Source organism: Cavia porcellus, unplaced genomic scaffold (assembly GCF_034190915.1).
Source record: "Cavia porcellus strain 051 isolate PalLab524CR breed Dunkin Hartley unplaced genomic scaffold, mCavPor4.1 scaffold_1, whole genome shotgun sequence".
NCBI classification, from domain to species: Eukaryota; Metazoa; Chordata; class Mammalia; order Rodentia; family Caviidae; genus Cavia; species Cavia porcellus.
This window is the reverse complement of record NW_026947484.1, coordinates 114,763,815-114,789,127: the sequence shown is the minus strand read 5'-3', so window position 1 is coordinate 114,789,127 and position 25,313 is coordinate 114,763,815. Positions and strand designations below refer to the sequence as shown.

Genomic DNA, 25,313 nt, shown 5'->3' with positions numbered 1-25,313 from the left:
TGAGAAGTGAAAGTAGGAAATCAATCCTAAAGGCCCAGAAAATAAAACAAGTGTCTAGTGTGCCAGGTATAGAATTAGAAATAATCTAGAAAAGTATTACTTTAGTGGAGTATAGATTTGGGCCTTTGAAAAACATGATTGTTACCCCTTTCCTTTAGTTGTTATGGTCCTTGTTTCCAAATACCTTCATCTACCTTAGCTCCAATACAACATCCCTTGTTACAACAAATGTCCGGAATATTCTTCTACTGTAATGCAAATTTGAGAGCAGGCAGCCTCCATTTCTATTTTAATAGAAACAGATGTATTTCTGACACCCTAATTTGGAATTCAGAATTCACTATCCCATAAAATATTTTTTACTACTACAATAATTACTCAGGTACTTTATGGGTTGTTGATCTGATTTAAAGATCTAATTACTAGTAATTGAAACATAATTTAATGAGGAAATAGCAATTGTGAGAAACAAAGATTGTAAAATTTTTATAAAAATACATTATAAAATATAATTCAATAGTTGGAGTCAGCATATACATTAACAAAACATCTACCACGCTTTGAAGATATTTTCAAGAAATTTAGATAAATCAATTTTTAAAGAGGGCTATCTGTAAGACTATGTCAAATAACATCATTTAATTATCTTAGACTACACCCAGACAATTACAACTTTTCTACAATTAACTGGTGGCAATAACTAATCTTAAATCCACAGAAAATTTCAAACTTCCAAAATACCTCTATTCTCTATATTAACAAGATTTTTATCTTACTTTCAGAAGATTCCATTACAGAAATACATTATTACTGAATGTGCTTTTTTAATGGAACAGACCAAAGTGTCTCTAAAGAGACTGAGACGCCTCCCACCCACCATTCCAAGGATTACTTCTCTAATGCTGAGAATCCCTGCTTTACTGTGACCAAAAAAGAACAAAATTTAAAAAAAAATTCTAACGGCATATACTTGAACTATATGCCAATCCCACAATTCTTAAATAATGCCATTATTTCTTCTACTTATTAGCTGTCTCCTTCATATGGATACATATTATAAATAAATCAACTTACATGGTCTTATAATCATTTAATGCCTCCAGAACATGCTCGTATCTTTCAGATTTTGGTGTGTCTGCCAGCTGTGAAGTATCAAGAAACAATTTAATGTGCTACAATTTCATCAATTAGTAATATACAAGTGCTATATAGAGGTAATATGATGCAGAGGAAAAGACACTAACTTGTAGAATACCTAAGTCCTAACTTCAGGTCCTCATTGATTAACAGGTATGTGACCAACACAGGGCCATTTAATTTCTCAAGGCTTATTTTCTCAACAAGAACATAAATCCTGCACTATTTTATTAGTTCATTATATAGAAAATATGCCTGTAAAAGAAATACAAATCTAAACACTATAAAAATGGATTTCAAAAAAAAATGCATTTCAGTATTAGTTGTTTTTCAATGTTTTAAAAATTCTATACTTAGGGACATAATTATTAGAGTTATTTTAACATTTACTATGAAAGCTCCTCTCTATAGGCAAAGGCATAAAAAGTAATGTAAAGGATTTAATTTCCCAGTGCCTCTAATATTAACATGAATAATTACCTACAATGTAAAACTACACTGTAAAAATGGACAAAGAAATATTTTTAAAACAACTATAGGCTTTAACTGGTCCTAAATATTTGACTCAGTAATTTTTTGTCATTATCACCTATTTTAAAATGTACATACTGAATTCTAGGAAATAATTCCATTTTATTACAATTGGGCTTTCTCTCAGACATCTTCCTATCTCTTCAAAGTTGTATGTTTTTGAGTTTGTTTGTTTTTTTCCTTTTCTTCCTAGTTTCTTCCATAGGTTAGAGTTTTATACTATGCAATTCAGGCTGGCCTCAAATTCACTGATCCTCTTGTCTCAGCTTCTTGAGGGCTGGGATTACAGGCATACACCCATTCCCATATCAGCTCTTCAAAGTTTAAACACAGGGGCCCATTAACAAAACAGTTCTAAATTATGAAAGGACCATCATGAATTAAAGCCATAAAGGCTTCTTTAAAAAAGTTCCAAAATATCAGTTTGCTTTTTTATAATTATACCAGTATGTTCTTTACCAATTTAAACTCTCAAGCCTCAGAACTGTTTTAAGGAAAAGAACAAATAAATCTGCCAAAAAGAATATTGCAACTAAGAGACTTAAATGTCACCTACTCCAACTTTATTTTATAGGTAAGTCAACAAACATGAAGTTTTAATAAACTACTCAAAACCCTCTGGCTACTTAAAGAGCTAAAACGTGAAAATGTGTGACATTAATTCCATTGTCATTATTTAGTAAGAGCCCACTTTGTGCCAATGTGTTCACTGCAGTAATATAGAGAGGCAGACACACAAGACACAAACGGACAGACAGCAGGATGAACAAATGAAACGTAGCCCTCAAGTGTTATGTTATACCATTTCCTCCACTGAAATTTCTGAGGTATAAAATGATGGAGAATCTTGTTTCTCTGCTGAAGACTGAATCTAGAGCCTCACACATGGTCTCTCTACCACTCTACTAAGCCTCAGCCTCAGAATTTCTACTTAAAAAATGAAAACAATGAGACTTTACATCTCAAAAGAAACAAATTCTAAATCTAATTCAACCTACCACTAAGACTAAAATCTCTTTTAAAAGGGAACTAGTCATTCAGTAATGCACCTACTAAAGAAGCTTATTCTGGAAGTAGGCAAATTGTCATTTAACCCTTCTAAAGTATGCTCTATTTTACAAAACAGCTCTTCAAATATTTAAAAGCTACTATCATGTTGAAGTATGAGATTACGTTAAAATTTTTATTAATCACATCACATGATTACTTCACACTAAACTTTGGGCTAGTTAATTTGATCTTTCTTCTGCTCTGTTCTCACCCCCAAGTCTGAACACTTACTAAATGAACTGCTATCAAAACAAGTATACTCTCATACTCTGTACTACTGTGGTTATGCCTTAAAGAACTTTGTAACTGTTACTAATTTGATTTTGTTTCTAGCTCCTATATTTTAGGTGGTCTTTTTTCTTGACTGACATCTTTTGTGAATTGAGCAGAGACAAACACCCACCCCTGTGACCTTCCATTAGTATCCCTTAAGAACAACTCCATACAAATGCAATAAATTTTCACTGTAGTAAGTTCACATTTCTGTACCTTATATGAAATCAAGTTACATTATATCTATGAGGGCCACATTTGATAAACCAGCATTGTTAACCATGTCAAAAAGAAAACAGGGTATTTAATATGATTTGCTGCAATAAGTCTCTTATTTTCTTTGCTTTTTAGCTTCACAAATCATAGCTCTAGAAAGTCCTCACATTTTGCTGAAACAACAAAAACCTGGCTACGTAATTTCTAAAACCCACTCACCATTACTTTTTCAAAATCAAAATGAATTCTCTTTCAATGTTTACTCCCTAGATTTATCACAATTTTATGTCAGTATCTTCCAAACTCTGTGACTATTTTGCAAAGGACTATATATTTAAACTCACATAAAAATGTTAAAGGTTCCCTTTCTGTATTTTGCAATGTAAACATTATCTTTAATAAATAATGTAAATCAGATCAACTACTTTAGAAGAGTCTCATATTAGTGGCCAGTGGTTGGCAAATCTATGGGACAGGTGCCTCAGCGGGCTGTATCATTAAAAGGTCTAAAAAGTTCACCATCACAATTCTAGACTTCCTACCTTGAAGTTTATATCTCCAACACAAAAAATACTTTTATTCCTCCCTCTCAACACTAATCTCACACATTTTACAAGTTATTTGACAACCAACATGTCACGTGCTAATGTATAAAACTCGGTCTGAAATACTATTAATCAGATTTCTTGTTATTTTCATTTAAAAACATTACAGCATCTTTTTTTTCTAACCAAAATATTTCTACCATGTTACTCAGTTTTACTTATGCTTTTCACCCCATTCCTATTAAAACAGGCTATATTATTCTGTTTTATCAATCTGAGAATTTTTAAATTTGAAGACTACAGTAAACAGAAAGTGGGACATTAGAGAACTACGATTTCAAATCACATTAAGACAACAGAATTCAAAAAGTATTACTATTTTGTATTAAAGTCTCCAAAGTAATCTGATACATTGGCCTTTCCTTTCAATAAAAAACCTAAAATATATTTATTGTGTTCTCAAATGTTACACTGCTAGTGTTTTTATTATCTCAAAGATTATTTCAAAGCACAGCAGTTCCTCAAACTACAATCAATCTATATGATAATCATTGAGGCACCATGTCACAAATACATATGTACAAAAACCACATGAGAAAACATGACATAAAACTATCATCTTGTAACATGGTTTACAAGTTTTAGTTTCCCTTCCCGTCAAGCCCACAAAAAAAGTCAACTAAGAAAAAAAGATATACATCAAAGTTAAACTTATCTTTCAGTAGGAAAGTGTTATCTCCAAAAGAAATTTATTATTTTGAAAACTTCTTTTAGCTATTAAAGTAAGTCGCAGCTTTGAATGATGATGTATCCATGTAGGTTCATCAACTGTAACCAACGCATTACATTGGTGGGGGAGGTTGACAATAGTAGAAGCGATATACTGTATGTATGGAAACAGTAAACAGGCTATTTCCGTATCCTCCTCTCAATTTTCCTATGAACCTATATCTCCTTTAAAGCAAGACACTGACACAAAATAAAAAGACTGGGGATAAGGCTCAATGTTAAAGCAGCACAGGTTTAATCTGGACCACTGCCAAAAAATAAATAATCCTCAGTGGATTACTTTTTAAATAAAATTTTTCTTGATTTTTTTCGTTTTTGAGATAATGTCTCCATACGTAACACAGGCTGGGCTGGAATTCATGGCAGTTCTCCCACATCAGCCTCCCAAGCACATATAGCATGCATCTCCACGCCCTGCTTAATTTTTTACATTATCACAAGATTTGTTTTTCTTTCCATTTAAGACTGGAGGAAAGGGCCAGGGGAATGGTACAGTACCTGCCTCCAAGTGCAAGGCTCTGAATTTAATTCCCATCTCTCTTTCTCTCTCACACACACACAACACACACACACGGGAGGAAATTCCGTATCTTTGAGAGAAATTTCTAAAGCAAGTGCCTATATAATGTATAAGAATTTATGTTCAAGACAAGTATTCCAAGGTACTCAATGATCAAATATAAACAAAACCAGGTGTGATGGCACACACCTGTAATCCCAGCACATATTTGGGAGAGTGAGGCAAGAAGACAGCTACAAGTTCAAGGCCAATTTCAGTTACATAGTGAGTTGAAGGCCAACCTTGCCATACACCAAGACCCTGTCTCAAAAAAACCAAAACATGTATGAGTATGCATGTATATATGTATATACAAACATTCCTCATTTAATGACCTACCTATTCAACCACTATTCAAACTTACGATTCAGTTTTCATTTTTTGTAGAATTCTGTACATTTATAGAGTCTCAATGTCTATTTTTTTTAACAGTATACTTTCTTTTCATAGTACTATAATTCTTGCTGGCTGTGCTGTATAGTACAGTACTGTAATTTTATGTTCTGTTAACATTATAGCACTACATGTAAGTTACGTAAATAAAAGCAAACTCATGAAGTTGTAATGTTCTTTTTTTGAAAAATGTACACACCATATACAATTCTTTATTTAGCAACCAACTCATTTAATGACCCAATTGCAGAAATATAACCAAGTTTTTAAACAACGAATGACTGTATTTGTATGTCTGTATGTATTAGTACATTTATCATACACTATTTTCTACATAATAAAGTGATTAACAGTGCATTATAGCAAGAAAAAAAAACAATTTTTGCTAACTTGAGTTCAGAAACAAAATTCAATTTGCAATGCAAGTTCTGCTAACCAAAAATTTACTAATCAAATCATCTGGGTGATCTATTATTTTTATTGTGTTTATTTCATATTTAAAAGTAAACTCAATAAAAACACTGAACATATACTACAGATTGGCACAAATTTTGTGTCTTTATTATTAAACTCTTACCCTAAGATCCAGGTATAAATACCATATGATGTAAAAGATTAATAACAGAACTAAAAACTTGAACTCAATCTATCAGTAACCAGTCTGCAGAAGAGATAACTAACCAAAAAAACCTAAATTCTTTTCTTATTTTAATGCAGAGAAATAAATATAAGAATTGACTACAAATCATTTAATGTAAACTGTATAAATTTAATTTTTCTAGTTTTTTTCCTTTTCCTCCTTTCTCTTTGCTTAGCTTTTAAGGATGCAACGCAGGGTGCCATGCATGCATCTAATCTAATCTGCATCTAATGCAGTCTGCATTCCAAGCCCCATTTTTTCTTATATCTAAGACATTAGTTTTACAAGTGCAATTAATGAAAATATTTGCTAAAGTAAATGTTCTAATATGATGTATCAGAAATTCAGTTTTAAGGAATAGTGAACTTCATAAAAGATTTTATTTAAAAATAGATTCATTATAAAGTTTTAATGTTTAAAGTTTAATAAATACAATAGCATTTAAATAAATACAATTTGTGTGTTGTGTACCTTCTATCCACATCAAATAGCTATTGCAGAATTTCATCATGTGAAACAAAATGTACTAGTAAGTATGATTTTATCCGATGTAAATGCATATGAAGTGCTGGAAGAATCTCACTATTAATTTTAAGCAAATGTATTACAGCATTAACTATTAAGATGATCATAATACTATAGCTAATACTAGAGCTTCATTCCTATTTTTTCTTACTAAAATGAATCAGATTCTTAAGTTATATACCTTTTATCAAACTTCATTTAAGAGACATTTAACAAAAAACGGAGTAAGAATCAGTACTGTAGTTCAATATCTAATACTCAGAACATATTATGTCAATTAAATTTCAAAATATCCTAGATATCCTTGAGTACTATATCCTGTAATTTTTTATTTTATGTGACTGATACACAAACTAAATAAATGTATATATCACTATATTCTCATGGATGCCCATAATTACAGCTTCAAAAATTTCCAAATACTCTTGACATACTATTTATTTGATTGGCTGGTTGGCTTTTCTGGTGCTAGAGATTAAATTGTGAGTTCGATCCCTGGTACCAAAAAAAAAAATTTCACATTAGAGTAGTTACCTATCTAATATTTTAGTAATTCTGAATAAATGCTAAAAATAAGGTAACTATAGTGAGTTTTTCCTCTTTATGCTTAGCTTCACAATCTTTTTTAATGAACATGAATTATTTTTATATTCCTTTTATTAAAAAAGATAAGTTTGAAAAATGAGCATAGTGGTTACACTTCACGAATAATAAGCAAAATGAGATAGCAGAAAAAAGGATAAACTCTAACTCAGCTAGTTTCACTCTGTAACTCATTATTCTAATCCTATTTTTGGATCCCACCATTCCCAGAAATCAGAGATTTGTAAGGAAGTATCAATACACACAGAAAGATGTTGGATACAGCTCTAAGTTTATAGGAAACTCGGGGGGGGGGGGGACGGGACACACAAGACACTCAACACAAAGGATTTCTCCCACTTTTCTAACTCCAATGATTCTCACTTCAGAATATAGAAGAATGTAGTATTTTACTTCCTCTATCTACAGTTTTCAAGCTGGACTTGATACAATTATCAAAGACATTTCACCTAAGAAATGAAAATAAAATTCTACTTGTGTTATGTGATTTATGCTTATGTCTTAGTTCCTGTTCTACATAAATAAAATTATAAAGCCACTGACTAGTTAATGAAGTTAATACTAAATACCTACCTCTCCAGGGTGCAATCTATCCCAGTTTTCATTAATGTATGTCATAAGCTCAAGTTCAGAATCAAAATATTTCTTCTTATGAATAACACTTAGGTTGTAAAGGCATAGGTGTGCTATATCTACCCTGAAATTAAAAAATAATCAAAATACATGAGAACAATGTGTTTGTTTATGCTTAAGAAATGATACACATTCTAAAATCAGCAACTAAAAGTCCAAAGTAAAATGCTAAAATGGCTAGAGGGTCAATATCCTAAATCATATTTATAATATAACATATTATATATGATAAAAACTAGAAAACATTATTAAACACTTACTTAACCTGAACAGTAACTGTAAATTTAAAATGTATTGAAGAGAATGATACTTCAACAGAAAGTAATTTAAATTCAGTATTGTGGCTTTTTTGCTTTTGGGGGTTTTTTTTGTTTTTTTCTTGGTGCTGGGGGTTGAACTATCAACCTCGCATTTGCCAAGCAGGGACTTTACTCCACTGAGCTAAACCCCTGGCCCCTACAGTACTGTGTTTTTACAACTACATATACGCTACAGAATAAATAATACTATACCAAGTTTAATTTTATCTGATTCATAAATTAAAGCTTATCTGAGCCTAGGATACACCTCTGTAGCACAGTGCCTGACTAGCAAGTGCAAGGTTATGAGTTCGACTCGGTACAAAAAAAAGAAACTTATGTGATCCTAAAATATGTGAAACAAAAGTTTTGTAAATCTTGTATTTTGTAAGTCTCCACTAAAATTAAGTCATCATAATTCCCACACATAACAATTAACTATACTGAAAATGGAGCTGTCATAATTAATCTATGCCCTTTTTACTAGATGATGTCCTAAAGACACAAAAAACTAGAAACACAAATAAGAATGTTAAGATCTAAGAGGCATCTGAAAACTACATTTATGCCATTCAATAATGAATATTTATTAATTCATCAGTAAGTGGATAATCATTGGTAAAGGTGACATAGGCTTGAGGAAAAACAAAAGAACTAAAAGTAGGCTTAAAGAACAATCAGGTTTTATTTATGCTAAGTATGTATGTGTACAGGGGTTTCACTTCACAGGTTTAAGAATATTTTTTCCATTAACAGAAATGTCCATGCTTACCACTGCAATGGTAGACGTTTGAGGTATTCTGGTCCAGAACTGCAGACAGAGCAAATAAATGTATAAAATCTGAAGAAAAAAGGCAAAATTTTACATTGAGTAAGTACATACATAAAATTATTTAACAATTACAGTGAATAGTCAGCAAATCAATATCCTACAGTTGACATAAGGACTCATATTTGAAGTAAAATATAGTTTTAATTGATACTATATGCAATGTAAGCATTTTCTTTTTTAACAACTAATACGGAAACAGTTCACATCTGGAGGTAAAGGACAATATTCAACCATTAGAGACCTCTGGAGTACACAGAGACTCATATGTATCAAGAGTTTACTAATGGTTGTGTGTGCAAAGCATTATAATGCTTGCATCATTTACACAGTTTCATTCAATTCTCATTAATAACTTGCTAAAGTAAGTCCAAAGGAGAGAAGGTAGCCCCTTTAAGAAGTGACACGTAAGGTCTAAACTCAGGTTTTTTAAGGACAACTGAAAGCTTCATCTTAAATTTTTCTTTTTAGAGCTTGCTGCTATTCCAGATGATCATAATACAGAAAACATCTGATTTTAGATTTTTTTTCCTTTTACCAATACTAGAAATTAAACCCAAGGTCTTGTGCATGACAGGCAAGTACTCTACCACTAAGCCATACATATTCCCAACCCTTTTTATTTTGATGCAGGGTCTCCCTAAATTGCTCTTCATGCCTAAACCTGAGTAGCATGTAATACTACACCTGGCTAGAAATTGTTTGTATCTAAGTTCTGTAAAAAATGTCCTGTGCCTTCTCTAATCCACAGTCATTTAAAGTACAACCTAAAATAATGGTATGTGCATCAATTTTTAAAATTATAAGGGACACAACACCATAAGTCCCCATCCCAAAATATTCTCCCTTGCTTCGAACACATTTAATCTCTCATTCTTGTCATTCTATGAAGCCACTCTTAAAGTCCTTTATCAATGTTATGGCTTACATCTAAATGTCCCTTCAAAAGTCCACATCCACATGTGTGGGGCTTCTGGAAGTAACTGGATCATAGGTTATGTAGTACTGGATCAGTCCACTGGCTGGTTTAGCATAATTCTTCCTGGTTGTAGGAGATAGAACTTACTAAAGAGGTTAAGCCTACCTTGGCTGTGATGGCACCATCCAAAAGGCTGGTAGCCTGAATGGAATAAAAAAGCAGATCTGCTGCTTCCTGCCTATCATGCCACAAACTGTTAGTCCTCTGCCATGGCCTTGCAGCCAGTCGTTATGGAATGAAACTTCTACAAACTATGAGCTAAGCCTCTCCTTAAACTTGTGGGTGTCGAATATTTTGTCCCAGCCACAAGAAAGTAACTAAGACAATGAGTATCTTTGGTAGCAATATCATGGTTACCTTGACGTCTCAAATCAACTGTTTTCTTTTCATAGTCATTTTGACCTTTGTGAAACTGACAGAAGTCACATAATGCCTTATCTGGTGAATAAAGTAAATGAAGATATACTGTAACTTTTTCACAAGCCTGCCTTTCTACTAGACCACATGTGGCAGCAGATTCACCAGATGTTTTAAAACACCTTGTAAATACATTTCCAGACAACTGCCAGAACTGTTTCAGAAAGTGGCAAGGATGGAATAAATGTGTTCAAATTGAGGGGGAGTTATTTTGAGAGGAAGTAATTACAAGGTGTCATTTCCTGTAATAACTGCTTTTTAAAAATAGCATTCATTGTATTTTTGGTCATTTCTTGTTTGATTCTTTTAAAATTTTTTAAAGGGAAGTACCAAAGAGAATAGTTTAGACTAGTGTGAGGCAATGGAAGTAATTAACTGTAATCACTGATAGTACTTAACAGCTTCCAGGAAGCAAAGGGAGAAAAGCCATCTAGAATAATACAAAAAGGACAAAAGTTATGTGTATTTTAAATATATCATACAGTATTTTCCCTTTGAAATGACCCCTTTATAAATCAGTTAAAACTACTTTTAGAAATCTGAAACTGCAAATGATCACAATTTAAAAAGTTAAAAAAATAATCAGTAAAATTCAAATGTTTTCCTACCTATCTCCAAAGAGCATTGGCTTTTGAAGGCATTGCACACAAGCTTCATGAAACCATTGCTTACATTTGCAGCACTGTAGCATCTTTAAATACCAACTATAAAAAAAAAAAGTTAAAATTAAAATACTATTTCTGATTATTTAAAAAGGTTTTTTTTAAAAAACAACAAAGTGGCATTGTCCAGAATACAATTCTAGAGGCCAGGGGTTTAGCACAGCAGCACAAGAGACCGCCTGACAAGTAAATGGTCATGAGTTCATTTCCCATACCCACTCCAAAAAGTCAGAATACAGTTCTCTTTGAAGTATTACATTTCTACTGTACTTAGTGCTGATTTTTTTCTTTCCCAAGAAAGTTTCTAATATTTGCCTTTTGTATATCCTCTTTTACTTTTTTATTTTAGAGATTTATAAGCTCTTGATATACTATCTATTTCTAATCAAAAATTCCTGGCCTCTATACTAGACTGGTGAAAGATCTCACAGAGCACAAAACTGTGATTTATTTTTTCCCCTTGGTAGTGCTAGAGATCAAAGCAAGAACCTTGCACATGCTAAGTACATATTTCACCAAGTTACTCTCCATGCCCAGCTCTCTTGACCCTCCTTGTCAGATGGGGGTTTGTGTTTCCCAAGCTAGCAACTCCTAGGCCAAAACTATCTTCCTATCTTCAGCCTTCTGAGAAGCTAGGGCTAGAGGTCTCCACTAACACAACCTGCTCTAAGCCTGGAATTTTTTTCAAGTTAATTTTCTACACCCTAGAAGAGTTAAGACTCAGAGGCTAAACAGTTTGCTCCAAATACCACACAGCCTTAGGCAGCTTTCAATTATGAACATTTAATTTTATCTATACTGTGTTGTTATCAATCTAGTCTAGTATAATAAAAACAAGTGTTGCAATTTATAAAGTTAACATGCTTAAAAATGCAATCTAAGTGGCCAAGGATTTAGCTCAGTGGTATAAGCACCTGACTGGCAGGTGCAAGGTCCTGAGTTTGATCCCTGGTACAAAAGAAAAAAAAAAAAATCTAAAACTATCAAGTATACAAATCTTGCTTTGTGGCAGGTTTAGTTGTTTCATTATACAGGTCTACAGATCTGTTTGAGATAGCTGAGGCTGCTAAAACTGAACCTTCATCAAAGGAAGACATCTCTTTTCAATTAGTATAGTTTTCACATGGTATCTTTTCTTTATCTGTAAATACAAGCATATATAGGCAAAGGCAGGAAGCCCTGTATTTGTTTTAACAATATGATTTTATTTGTATTTATCATGTCAGACTAAATCTCACATGATCAAAATATCCTCTAGATCAGGATAGTCATTTATGAATACTACTTTCTAAGTATTCAGCTACAAACTGAAGCTATAATGTTAACAGTATCAGACACAGTTCCTTTCCTTGCAGTCTTAAAAAATGAAAGATCTGCCTAATGTTTATAATTACTTCTACCTATTTTGAATGCTTTAAACAAAATACTGGAAATTAAATGAAGAAGAAAGATTAATTTCTAAGTATTCATGGTATCTTTATCAAAAACTACATAATAGGCTATACCATGTTACATGTTTACAGTACATAATTATATTGATTGTGAGGAATTAGTACATGCACACAATATATCTCAATTCCCTGCTCTCCACTCCCCACAGAGAATTAAATCACTATGTACTGCAAATATCTATTAATAAAAATATAATTGAAAAAACTCAAAAGAACTAAAATCATTACTTGGCCACCTACAAATCCAACATGAACCCAAAGAATATGACAAGCTAAACAACTAATAAATTTCAAGCAGCTTTAAAAGTATAATGCCTACTACTGTACTCTACTAGCTCCTTAAGGTCCTTACATTCTTTATGAGACTTTCTGGAAACACTACATTTTTCCAATCATGATACATTTCATTAGAAGGTAAAAAAACAGGGAAACCATGTTATAAAGAATGTTAACTAGTGATGGGAAATTTTTTAATCTGCAAAAAAGGAACATTATTGCTTCATGGGTCATGGAAATAAGAAATAAAACTTTTGACTTGAAATATTTTATGAGTTGCCACCTATCACAGATAAAACCTATGTGTTTAGTTTCAAATGCAGAACTAATACCAGTGATCAAAAGTTAGATTTAAATTTTAGCATATTCTTAATAAGAACTGTGGCTTGCTGATTTAGCAAACTTTTAATGATAAAGATGAATAAAATGATATCTTTATTATGCAAATATAATTTACCACAATGATCAACTTAAACAATTTCCTTTTCTAATTTTACTAGGCAATAATGGTAACAGTTTGGTGAATATTAAAACATCTGTAAAGCACTAATGAAAAAACAAAACACACACGGTCTATCACTGGCTTGTGTACACAACAAATTTCAAATATCCTGATTAAGGTTTAAAGAGTCTAGTTAAAGAGTTTTGTGGTTACCAAGCCTCATGAAGAGATATGATTCCTATTACAGATCTCTAGTATCAGGATTATTCCAATTAAAAACTTAAAAAAAAATTTAATAGTTTCTTCTGAAAACAGTATGTACACATTCATAAGAAATGGAATATAAAGGAAGAAGTTAAGTTACATTCTCTAAACACTCTATGAAAATATCCTACCTTGATTCTGCAGTTTAACCAAAATCTGCATGGTACTCTTTCATTCAAATAGCAATATTAAATGTACCAATTTCTAAATGGTCAACCATATTAAATATGCAATGGAACATCTACAGCAAATGTTTCCCATCTATACAACTATTTTATAAGGTACACGAATATTTACAATTTATTTTAAATTTCTAGAACAAGCAATCTTGTAAAGTTTTTTAACATATGGATGTAATCCAAACCAAAATAAGTAACTGTGTGTGAAATAATGTTATACTTCCCACCTTACTCTTCTTACAAATACTTTTATGTATGTGTAACTCTACCACTCCTATAACACGATCAATAGGAAAAACAAACAAAAATTACTTAAATAGCATTAAATAGCTGCATTTACTTACTCTCCAGGGCCTCCACAATAGCAGTAACACTGCTGGACATTGGTTTTATGACCTGCATCCCATTCAAGGTCTGCCACACTGTAGGGTAATGTCTGCTTCATGACTTGCAATGCTTTGGCATTTGGTCCTTTTTTAAGTGCGCCACCTCTCTATACAATAAAGGGAAAAATTATTTTTAAAGTGATTGATGAAATTTCAAATACAATTCTACAATTTAAAAATGCCTGATACTTGTGAAAAAAATCTCTACTCTAAATTTCTATCACATCACAAACTGTCTAAACATCTATTTTATTGTCTTCTTTCATACTATTTCCCTAATTCCCATGCCACTATCATAAAGGATAAGAATAAATGCAAGTCACTTAAGTATTATTACTCAAACAATAAATAACAATTCTTTCTAAGAATGTTTACAGAAACAATGTTTATTTCATTCAAAGAAACTTTCAATATACACAATCATTGACAATGCCTTTCAAATTCTACTTAGGTCTTAGCCTAAAACACTTAAAAAGATACCTTTGTTGTTGTTGCAAAAACACACTGTCGACAGAGCCATTTTTCATCTGAATCAATCACACTGGAATCAATGTGAGGTGTATGACACAACTGATGATAGCCTTAATATCAAAAAAAAGCATAAAGCAAATTCTATTTTATTAATAAATACAGCAAAATACAATTTCAAGAAGGCATGCTAGTACTAGTTTCCTCTATTAAAATATTTTAAATTGATGAAAAAACTCAGGATAAAAGTTTCAAATTACAAATGTAAATTATTTTTAATCATTAATCTTCAACAGGCTCATTCTCTCTGAAATCTAGAAATACAGGGTATATGCATCCTAAAATAACTGCCCTGCAAAAAAATTGGAAGTTCTATTTATTAATTGTATTTTTAAAGGAAATTACTTTTCAAAATAATTTTTATTTTATTTTTTTAAAAACTTTTTTCTTTTTTTTGAGACAGGGTCTTGCTATGCAGTTCAGACTGGCCTTAGGCTCACTATGTAGCCCAGGCTGGTCTCGAACTCACAACAATCCTCCTGCCTCAGTCTCCCAAGTGCTGGGATTACAGGCGTGAGCCACCATGCCCAACTTATTTTTTAAAAATTTAAGACTAAGATTATAACAAAAGTTTTCCACAAAATTAAAACAAACAAAAAAATCAGTTTTTTACCTTGGCCACATTTATCACATATAACCATTTCATTAGGAGCTTCTGAATACTCTTCTTGACATATTGTACAGACCATTTCCCCACTTCCAGTGGCTCCTGAAATATTTAAAACACATTTAAAAAGTCATAAAGAAGTCCATATAACAAAACTGCTTTTATGATTCAGTGACTAGCCTGTTTGTCATCATAATATTCAAAGTTATACAAAGTACTGCACACAAAATGCTCTTCCTTGGCTCCCTCTGTTCTTCACAACTTTAACTTAAGATACCAGAATGATTTAAACTCATAATTTAATCTGCTTTTCTGCAGCAGGCATAACTTAAATTGTACTCAAGCAGCACCTCTTACTTCTCATGACTTAGAAGACAACAGGAGAATAAAGGAAGTTTTGTGAACACTAGAGCTATTCTGCATAATATACAGCTACATATATGCATGCTTTCATTTATCCTACATATCTAACTAATATCATGAGATTAAAGGAAAAGGGCAAGAAAGATATGTAAATGATTACTTATCTCTCTAACTGCATAGTATTAATTTACAAAAGAAGTTGATCATGTATTATTTCATCTCTGAAATCTAGAAATACAGTTTATATGTACCCTAACAGAACTGCATTACAACAAAAATTGAGTTCTACTTATTAAGTATATTTTTATGGCAAATCTTTTTTTAAAAATTTTTATTCTACAAACATTAAAAAAAGACTAGGATTTTATCACCCTAACGCAACTTTTATTTTCAGTATTTCCTTTTTGCCTATTTTAGTACAGTCAAAACAATAACATACTTTTTAATAAATACTAATAAATATTTACAATTTTGTGCTGTAGGCCAAGCATTATGTCAGACTCTTGACACTCTGCGCAATTCTACAATGTATTAGATAGGTAACATCCACAGAGATCATAAGCCTAGATAAATTAAAGTAACTAATCGAAGGACCCTCAATTAGAAAATATCAAGGTTAAAATTCAAACCCAGATGTGCCAGAGTCCATGTTCTTTCCACCACGAGATGCTTCCTTTCATGAACACTACCTTATATTTCTTCTATCAAAAGTATTTTACACAGTTTTCAAAATTATAACTTCTAATAGCTGCATAATATTCCATCTAGTGGAAAGAACCAAATTTACTTCATTACACTTCTATTTTGAGAAACACAGGTTACTAAGTGTTACCTGTCCTTTATATTTTTGTTTGTTTGTTTTAGTTTCGAAAAAAATATTAATTCCCTTCACTATACTTGGTTCTGGTACACTTGTTAGGATAGGGCCTCTTCTCAGCTTCTGGATTTATGATTCCAATACAAATAACCAGGCTAAACCTGGGACTTGTTAATTCCAAATCTGTAATTCTATGGAAAGGCAATAACTGCCTAGCCTGGCACAGATGTCTCCCCCTAAACCACACAGACCAATGAAGAAAAAAGTTAGTTTTTCAGAAAAAATGAATACTGAATCCATAAACAATATGTATTCTCATCAAGAAACAATTCTGAGGAATCGGAGAATAAAATTTATCTGCAAGGTAAATCTGTTTTAACTATCAAGTTTACAAAAACCTTCCTGATTAGCTTAGTGGACTTCTAATCTCCCTTACTACAAAAGATATCTGAGTGTAAAGTTTTGGTCCTTTTCATCTTAGAAATACCAATTTTTCTGTTGTTGTTTAACATAAAGCTATAGTAAAAACATGTAGCTTTTTAAAATTATTTATAAATAAACTACTAGTTTATTAGACATTAAAGAGTATACACATTTTTAGGCAGTTAATGCAACTAGAAAAGTAATACAAACAGAAATTTACAGTATCAATCATAATGCAGGAGTATTGTGTATCATTTCACAAAACAAAAATACATTGTTACAAAGCCTTTTAAATGTATGTAATGAACTTAATATTATATGTACCTCCTTGCTATGATGCTGCCATGTTTTATGACTACTAATATGGTTGTATTTTTTTATGTGAACCTAAAAGTATCTTACCAGATAAAATTAATTAAGTAATTTGGGGGGGTACCTGGGATCAAACTCACAACCTCATACTTATCAGGCAGACACTTGTGCTGCTGAGCTATAATCCTGGTCTGATAAAATTAATTTATTAACACATGTATTATCTATAATGACTCATCGGACATACCACGTAAGGAACTTATTGGATAGGACTCTTTTTCACAACTTTCTAACTTTATGCAAAATAGTTTTCTTTCCTGCTCTTTTAAAAGAAAAGATGAGAGAGGGAGGAAAGGAATGAGGGACAAAACAAAAGAACTAAATAAAACCTGTAAGAACTTACAGAAGATTAAAAAAAAAAAAAGCTTAAGGGCCACGCAGTGAATAAAAAGGATCAGAAACATAGCATGTCTCAATCCTACAATAATAGACACACTCATGCTTACAAAAGAAAAAGGAATAATTTTGCATGCAGTATAATTTTTTAAACTATTACTCAAATGTGATACTGAGTTACTACCATGCAATATATTCAAAGGACAATATCAGAAAATGCCAAGTTGAAGAAAATCAAATTTCACTATAAATCATGTTCAACCAAGATAGTAGCACCTGCCTGTTTGAATGTCCTTCCAGAGAACCCAGGATTTAGAACTGTCTTCAAATATGATGAAGCAGCTCTGTTTCAATATGTTTATCTGCAAAACAAAAGAATATATTTACAGTGATCCCTTAAAATTTTAAATATGAAATTAAATATGAAAATTTAGTACAAAAGACAGCAGAAATATATTCTATGAAAGTAACTTACCTTTTTGATAGTTCCAAGATAAAATAAGCCATCTGACCATCTAGCTAGGACATCCTGACCCTCTTCAAATTTACATGCTGGCTTTTTGGCTTTTTGTCCATCCTGTAAAGACAGCTTGGTCAAGGATGTTGGGGTCTTTTGGTTTCGACGTAAAGGAGACCGCTTGTGGACCAGTGAATTACCTGCCCCTGTAGAGTCTCTGTTTAAGAAATAGAGGACCAAATATAAGACTTACTAAGAGTATGCATCAATTTCATTTTAACATAATGAAAAAAGCTGTTAAAAACCTTTAACTATAGGAAATACAACAAATACCTCAAGTAATAAATATTCTCTAAATAAGATTAAAATAAAACTATAGCAATTATCACTATTATCTACCCTAAGTAACCATGCCAACATAACATATTTGGGCAGCTGTCATCAAACAACATTTGTAAGCTGAAATAGGCAGACCATCATTATAACTTGAATCTTATGACTGGGTTGAGATAAAAAAATAAAAGCAAGCCAGAGATTTAGCTCAGCGGCTTAAATGCTCGCCTGGCAAGTGCAAGGTTATAAGTTCTATCTCCGGTACCAAAAAAGTAAAAAATAAAATAAAAAAATTTAAAAAGTGAATTAAGCCTTAATCTCTTGACTATGCCATATGTAGTTAAGACACATTAACTATGGGGTGGGAGTACAGCAATATATTTACTCATTGGAACAGTAGTCATGGCTCTACAGTGAATCACTATTAAAATTAAGCCTCTTTTTTTATCTCGGGATGAATATCACAAGTCCTCAAATATGCAGCCCGAGAGTTTTTTAAATATCAAGACTCACCAATTTCATAAAACCACATTCAAATGTAAAATGCATTATAAGAGCATTTACTTTTTCTTTTTCTTTTCCTTTTTTTTTTTTTTTTTTTTTTGTCTTTTTCGTTTTTTATCGGTACCAGGGATCGAACTCACGACCACACACGTGCAAGGCAGGCACTTAATGCCGTTGAGCTAAATCCCCAGCCCATAAGAACATTTACTTTTTAAGAAAGAAAAAAAAAAAAAAAAACTCAAAATGATACACTGCAAAATTATGGCTCAGGCCATTATCATTCCATAAACAATGTAACACACTACCACCAATTTCCTTAAAGGTAAAAAAGGCAGTATTTCAGAGGAAGGGAAAGTTAGCATTGAAAGAAATATATTTTAAAGTTGCCCAAAGAAATAACAACAAAGACCTTACCTAAGTTACTAAAAGCATTCATCAATATATCTAAGAAGTTCAATAAACTTCATGTACAATAAGCATGGAGCTACACTAAATCACACTAGTAAAAATGCTGCAAGACAAAAACAAAACCCTGAAAGCAGCAACAGAAAAATTATTTATGATGCATAAGAAAATCTTAACAAAATCAACAGATGACTGCTCATCAGAAACAATGATGGGAAGAAAATAGTGGCCAAAATATGAAAAGAAAAATGTGCCAACCAAGAATCTTATATGTAGCAAAACTGTATTTCAAAAGTGAAATAGATACTTTCAAATAAATACTGTATCTCTTATCAGAGAGGCTACCTTATAAGCACTAGAACTGAGCTACATCCCCAGCCCAACCTATCCTTTTTGGAGAAAGGATCATTCTAAATTGCCCAGGCTGGCCTTAACTTGGGATGCTCCTTGTCTCAGCCTCCCAAGTTGCTGGAATTACAGGAATTTAGCACTATGCCCAATTCCTAAAACTTTTTTTTTTTTTTTTTTTGGTACCAGGTTAAACTCATAACCTTGCGCTTGCCAGGCAGGTGCTTATGCCTCTGAGCTAAATCCCCAGCCCATCAATTCCTAAAATGCTTAAGGCTGAAAGTAACTAAATGCAGAAGCAAATTCAAACACACACACACGTACACACACAAGTATTAAAGGTAATTTAATCATAAAGGACTGAGTGCACATTTCCCCCAAAACAAATATACAAAATATATAATCATACTGTTAAGCCTAAAACATATAGAAATTGACAAGAACAAAATAAAAAGAGGTGGCACGAACAGAACTATATTAAAGGGGCCGTGCTCAGAGGCACAAGTGCCTGTCTGGCAAGCCCAAGGTCCTGAGTTTGATTCCTGATACCCCCCAAAAAATTATATTAAAGAAACAACACAAGATTACTCAAACCCACCAAAATAAGGAAAACCAAAAATATGCTTAAATAAAAGGGTAAGTATAAAAGTCTATCACATCAAGAAATTACTTGCAACATGCATAAGGGATTCACTGGTTTAAGCAAAAATAGTATTCCATGAAATAGCTGCTAATTAAGCTGGTAATTTCAACAATGGCATGCTTTCTATTTATCCATACTTTACGCGTACTTTCTATTTCATCACACATATTAAATTTCATCATACATATTAAAATTCTCAGTTCAGGTCTAGATTTAAAAATTTTTACTATTTCATTAAGAATCATAAGCAGCTGGGGATTTAGCTCAGCGGTGTAAGCACCTCCCTGGCAAGTACAGTCATGAGTTTGATCCCCAGTACCAAAAAAATAAAACAAAGAATCATAAGCGAAGTAAGATTCTTGTATATGTGTTTATTTTATACTTTGTGTTTATTTTATACTTAACTTGAGTGTGACAGTATGTGACAATGAAGATCAAGGGTGTGACAGAAAAATGCAGTAAATAATTTCAAAGTTTTTGTTTTTGGCCTTTTTGTGATTGGGTTTCACCATGCATTTCAGGCTGACCTTGAACTAATTCACTTTGTAGCCCAGGCTGGCCTCAAACTCATATTAATTCTTTTGCCTCGGCTCCTCAAGTGCTAGGTTTACAGGTATACGCCACTGTGCTCTGTTTAAGCTTTTATTTATTATAATAAAAGATACACTGTCATTAATCCTCCCTCAAAAATCTCGCACTCACTTCAAACTCATCTCATCATTCTTGTCACTGTCTGAAGTCCTCTTTCATGAGTGTCTTTAGTTGTACTGTTATGGCTGCCTAAATGTCTTGAATGGATTCAAAACATTTACTTTTCATGGTCATTTTTGACTGTGGAAAGGAACTAAAAATTAAACAGTACCAGAACCAGTACACAAGGTTAGTAAAGACATATCATAATGTTTTGATGAGCCTACCTTTCCATTGGGCAGCACTTGGCAGCAGCATTCACCGTATTTTTGATCATACCTTGTAAAGACACACAAAAGAAGACTTTCAGAACTGCTTCAGAGAGTGGCAAGAATTATGGGTGTATTTGAAGAGGGATTGTTTTGAAGGTAAATAATGGCAATGTGTCTTTTAGTAAACTTTTAAAAAATTGAAATAGTCACCAAATAGTTCAATTACATCTCATCACAGGATGGTCTGATGCCAGTGCCTCAACTGATGCTAAATCACAAAGCAATTTTACCTAACACTGTTTCTTCAACATCTATACAAATGTAAGCAAGGCAAAGAAGAAAAAACAAAACAAAACCAAAAAACCCTCCTTGATGTGTTGTAGTCTTAGGTATTTAAAGAGGCTGAGGCAAGATGATGGTTTGAGTCCAAGAGTTAAATATATAACAAGATTCTCATCTCAAAAGACAAGCAAACAAAACAAAGTGTTTTTCAATCTTACAGAAGTCCTAAAAGGATCCACTGATCAAATTCTGAGAACTACTGTTTTAAATGCTTGACAAGATAAATCACAAATAATTCTATCAACTTCAACAACTATTTCTAAGATGACAATATGTAATTAACTAGTGATTTCCTGTTTATTTTTTCTGAAATTCTGTAGAACTTGTACCCTTTTTCTGTTTTTTTTTTTCTTTTTTCTCCTTAAAAAAAATTAAAAAAAAAAAATTCTATCAGCAGGAATGTTTCAAGGCCAAGCAAAGAATCTTCTTTTTCTAGACACTGAAACAAGTTAATACCTTTAAATCACAATATAAAAATGACTCTACTGACAAGTAACTTTAAAAAAGCTTTTTAAAAAGCGATCTGAGAGATTTTATATGCCTTCAGTTAAAATAATTAAACTTGCCTCAACAACAGAATTAACTTGAGTGAGAAATGATCACAACAAATACCAAGAGTATTGTTCTGGGACCCACAATTTTCCAATTCTGGAGCAAAATGTACACACAAAAAAATAAATAAATAAAAATTGCAAATATTCCCAAACACTTTCACATGCTCTGCTAGTAATTCATCAAATGTGTTCCTTTTTCATGAGAGCAAGATCTGGGTTTTTCTTGTTGTTTTCCTATTCCTGTCTTACACTTTTCTGTACTAACATTAAACAGTACTTGTCCTTAGAAGACATCAAGCACTGTTATTTTTCCATCCTCTAATGCAGCGATGCATCATTAGAGCTCTAATTGTATCATTACAGCTTCAGAAGATACAATCTGCTACAGCATGTGTGTCATAGGTTCGCCACCACTGCCCTGTTTCTCCTAGTATTTCTGGTATATTGTGTTTCTGAAGCAGATCTGACCAATAAAAGTCTTAATTCCTTATGCTTCGCTCTACTACCTTCTCTTTATCTTTTATTCCTATTCATGGTCATACCTCTAGGAGAGTTAAATAAGATTACTACATGCCTTGGCCCTGCATATCCATTCACTCATCATTTTTTTGAGCCAGGGTTGACACATACAGAGGTAATTTAATATTGAAGACTAGGGCTGTAGAGGAGACATTTTTGGAGATGAAAATTTACAATTACCTTTTTATATGTAGAAATTACAACTTGCAAGACAAAATAACTTGACAAAGGTCAGACAATACCAAAACAGAGCTAGCATTTAATAAATTGTTTTTCTCCTGATACCTTCAACTATGGCATTTAATTATGCTGAAAAACTTGCAAAAATTTGGGCAAAGGAGGAGAATAAAATTCTCTTGATACTTTATGTTCTCCACCATTTTCTCCTGTTTCTTTCTCAGCATTCATGGCTAAACCTCTGGAGAAAAGTTATGTAACTTATTGTCTTTAATTCTATATTTATTCTTCAACCCACTGTAATCTACTCAGTCCCAGCCTCCGCTAAAAAGAGATGTCTGTAACAGATTACATACATGTTCTACATAAGATATGGTATGCAGAAGAGGAATAGTTATTATAAATTTATAAAGTCCAAGTCCAGAAAAATCTATGCATGTTTTTTTCCACAAGAACTATATGCACAAATAATCTCAGTTCTGCTCAAGTAAACAACAAACTGATTCATTATCTAAAGCAGATACATACCAACCTCTTACCTAAACAAATATAACTATCATATCAAAAGACATTAGTAAATCATTTCCAAAAGCATTTCTTCTTTGATTTTTCTAGTCAAAGAAATCTTACAGAAAATAAAGCAAGAAAAAGATGAATGACCCAAACCATAAACCAAACCTAAGAGAAACACCTTTGTATGTATCCCCAACTATTTAAATATTTCAATTTTCCCGTATCATCAATTACTTCCCCCCTTTCTAGAATATAACCTTTACTAGGAAGCAATTTGCTAATTTTTAAATTTATTATTCTCTTTTGGATTGCAAAAGTAAATATACTGAGGCCAGAGATTTAGCTCAGTGGTTTAAGTGCCTGCATGGCAGGCCTGAGATAGTGAGTTCAATCCCAGGTACCAATAAAAAGAAAGAAAAGTAAATATACTCATGGAAAAATAAGTAAGATAACATAGAAACACATAGTTAAAAGCAAAAATTTCCTGGACTATCTTGCCACACAAAAGCTTTTTAAATCCTGGCTTTTCTCAGGTATGTATTACAATTCGTATCTTTTAACCAAAAGTGGAATGAATATTATATAGGTATTATTTTCTATAACTTTCTCACAAAATAGTATGATCAAAAATACAGTGAATGTTTACTTTTTTCAAAAAGTACTATAGTAATAAGACACAGTATCATTAATCCAGCTCAAAATATTCCCATTTCAAACAGAGTCATCATTTTTTCCACTTTAGGAAATAGTTTTGGAAGTCCTTTTCCACAAATGTTTAGATGCAGTCATGGCTGCCTAGATGTACTGAATCCATTCAAAATGTATACCCCTTTCATGATCATTTTCACTTTGAGGAAGAACAAAAGATACATAACTGCCAGACCCAGTGAATAAGATTATCGTAATGTTTTTACAAGTCTGCCTTTTCACTGGATGACACATAGCAGCAGTATTTCCTTATTTTTAATCACATCTCATAAAGATACAACACTTTCAGAGCTACTTCACAAAAGTCGCAAGAACAGACTAAGTGTTCAAATCAAGTAGGATTAATGACACTTTTACTGTAGTAAATTTTTCAAAATTTAAACAGTCACCATACATTTTGATCACATATCATATCCTGGACAATGTAACTATCATCTGTGTAAGCTTAAAATAAGAGCTATAAAAATCTTTCAGGCCAAGCAGGACGATGCAGCCTATATTCTCAGGAACTTGGAAGATGAAGGTAAGAGGATGACAAGTTTGAGGCCAGCCTAGACAACTTAGGGAGACTGCTGTCTCACTAAAAACATGTCAGAGCCAGAGATACCACTCAATGGCAGCAGCTACTCTCTACTCTTCATTCTTTTCATCACCAGCTAAACTAATTTCTAACAATAAAGTAGTTGAAAAATATTTACAATGTTTCCACTTTTTACCACAAGCAAAAATATAGTCATTCTTTTACATTTCCAACTACCAAATAAAATAAGCAAGCTCTATAACAAGGAATATTTATATTTTTGTTCTTTTTATTATACAACAATTATTATTAGAATATAACAGTATACAAAAGTGGACAGGGCCAGGGATTTAGCAGTGGCATAAGTGCCTGCCTGGCAAGCACGAGGTTGTGAATTCTATCCCTGGTACCAAAAGAAAAAAAAAGAACAACCAAAAGTAGACAAAACCAGTATAATGAACCATCAAGTACTTACTACTCAGATTTATGTAGCCCTTATTACATTGTTTTAATGTCACAGATATCATCAAATTATATTCCCAAAAAGTACCAATCAATAGTCCCACTGGCAATATCAGAGTGGTACTTGAGAGCACATACTTTTTCACAAAGTATCATCATCCTTTTTCTACTGGGCAATATATATATACACACTATTTCTATTATTATCAAACTGCTATGATAACAGTTTTATCACCTAGAAACTGATTTTCTTTGCCCATTTTAACTGAAATATTAATCTTTTCATAATTTTCAAGAGCATCTTTTACAATATAAACTCATTATACATGTTGCAAGTATAGCTCATATACTGTAAAATGCCAGGACAAACAGACTTTTTGACTGATTGTTAACTGTACCTTG

At 32.3% G+C, this 25,313-nt stretch overlaps 1 protein-coding gene across 19 annotated transcripts in view; it reads right to left on the bottom strand.

Moving 5' to 3' along the window:
* The window catches only part of Mtf2 (metal response element binding transcription factor 2), a 60,128-nt gene that overhangs the window by 11,275 nt on the left and 23,540 nt on the right, over positions 1-25,313 (bottom strand). For 7 of the 19 annotated variants that reach the window (XM_063254373.1, XM_063254365.1, XM_063254327.1 and 4 more), the window contains 10 exons: positions 21,132-21,183; positions 18,000-18,198; positions 17,805-17,886; positions 15,220-15,315; positions 14,559-14,659; positions 14,037-14,185; positions 11,027-11,122; positions 8,966-9,034; positions 7,835-7,958; positions 1,075-1,142 (listed from right to left, as the gene is read on the bottom strand). In XM_063254373.1, coding sequence (XP_063110443.1) covers positions 1,075-1,142; positions 7,835-7,958; positions 8,966-9,034; positions 11,027-11,122; positions 14,037-14,185; positions 14,559-14,659; positions 15,220-15,315; positions 17,805-17,886; positions 18,000-18,198; positions 21,132-21,181 — 1,034 coding nt within the window. In that variant the 5' untranslated portion in view covers positions 21,182-21,183. The remainder of the gene's footprint in view (positions 1-1,074; positions 1,143-7,834; positions 7,959-8,965; positions 9,035-11,026; positions 11,123-14,036; positions 14,186-14,558; positions 14,660-15,219; positions 15,316-17,804; positions 17,887-17,999; positions 18,199-21,131; positions 21,184-25,313) is intronic. The other 12 variants (XM_063254413.1, XM_063254406.1, XM_063254414.1 and 9 more) reach the window with 4 other exon arrangements.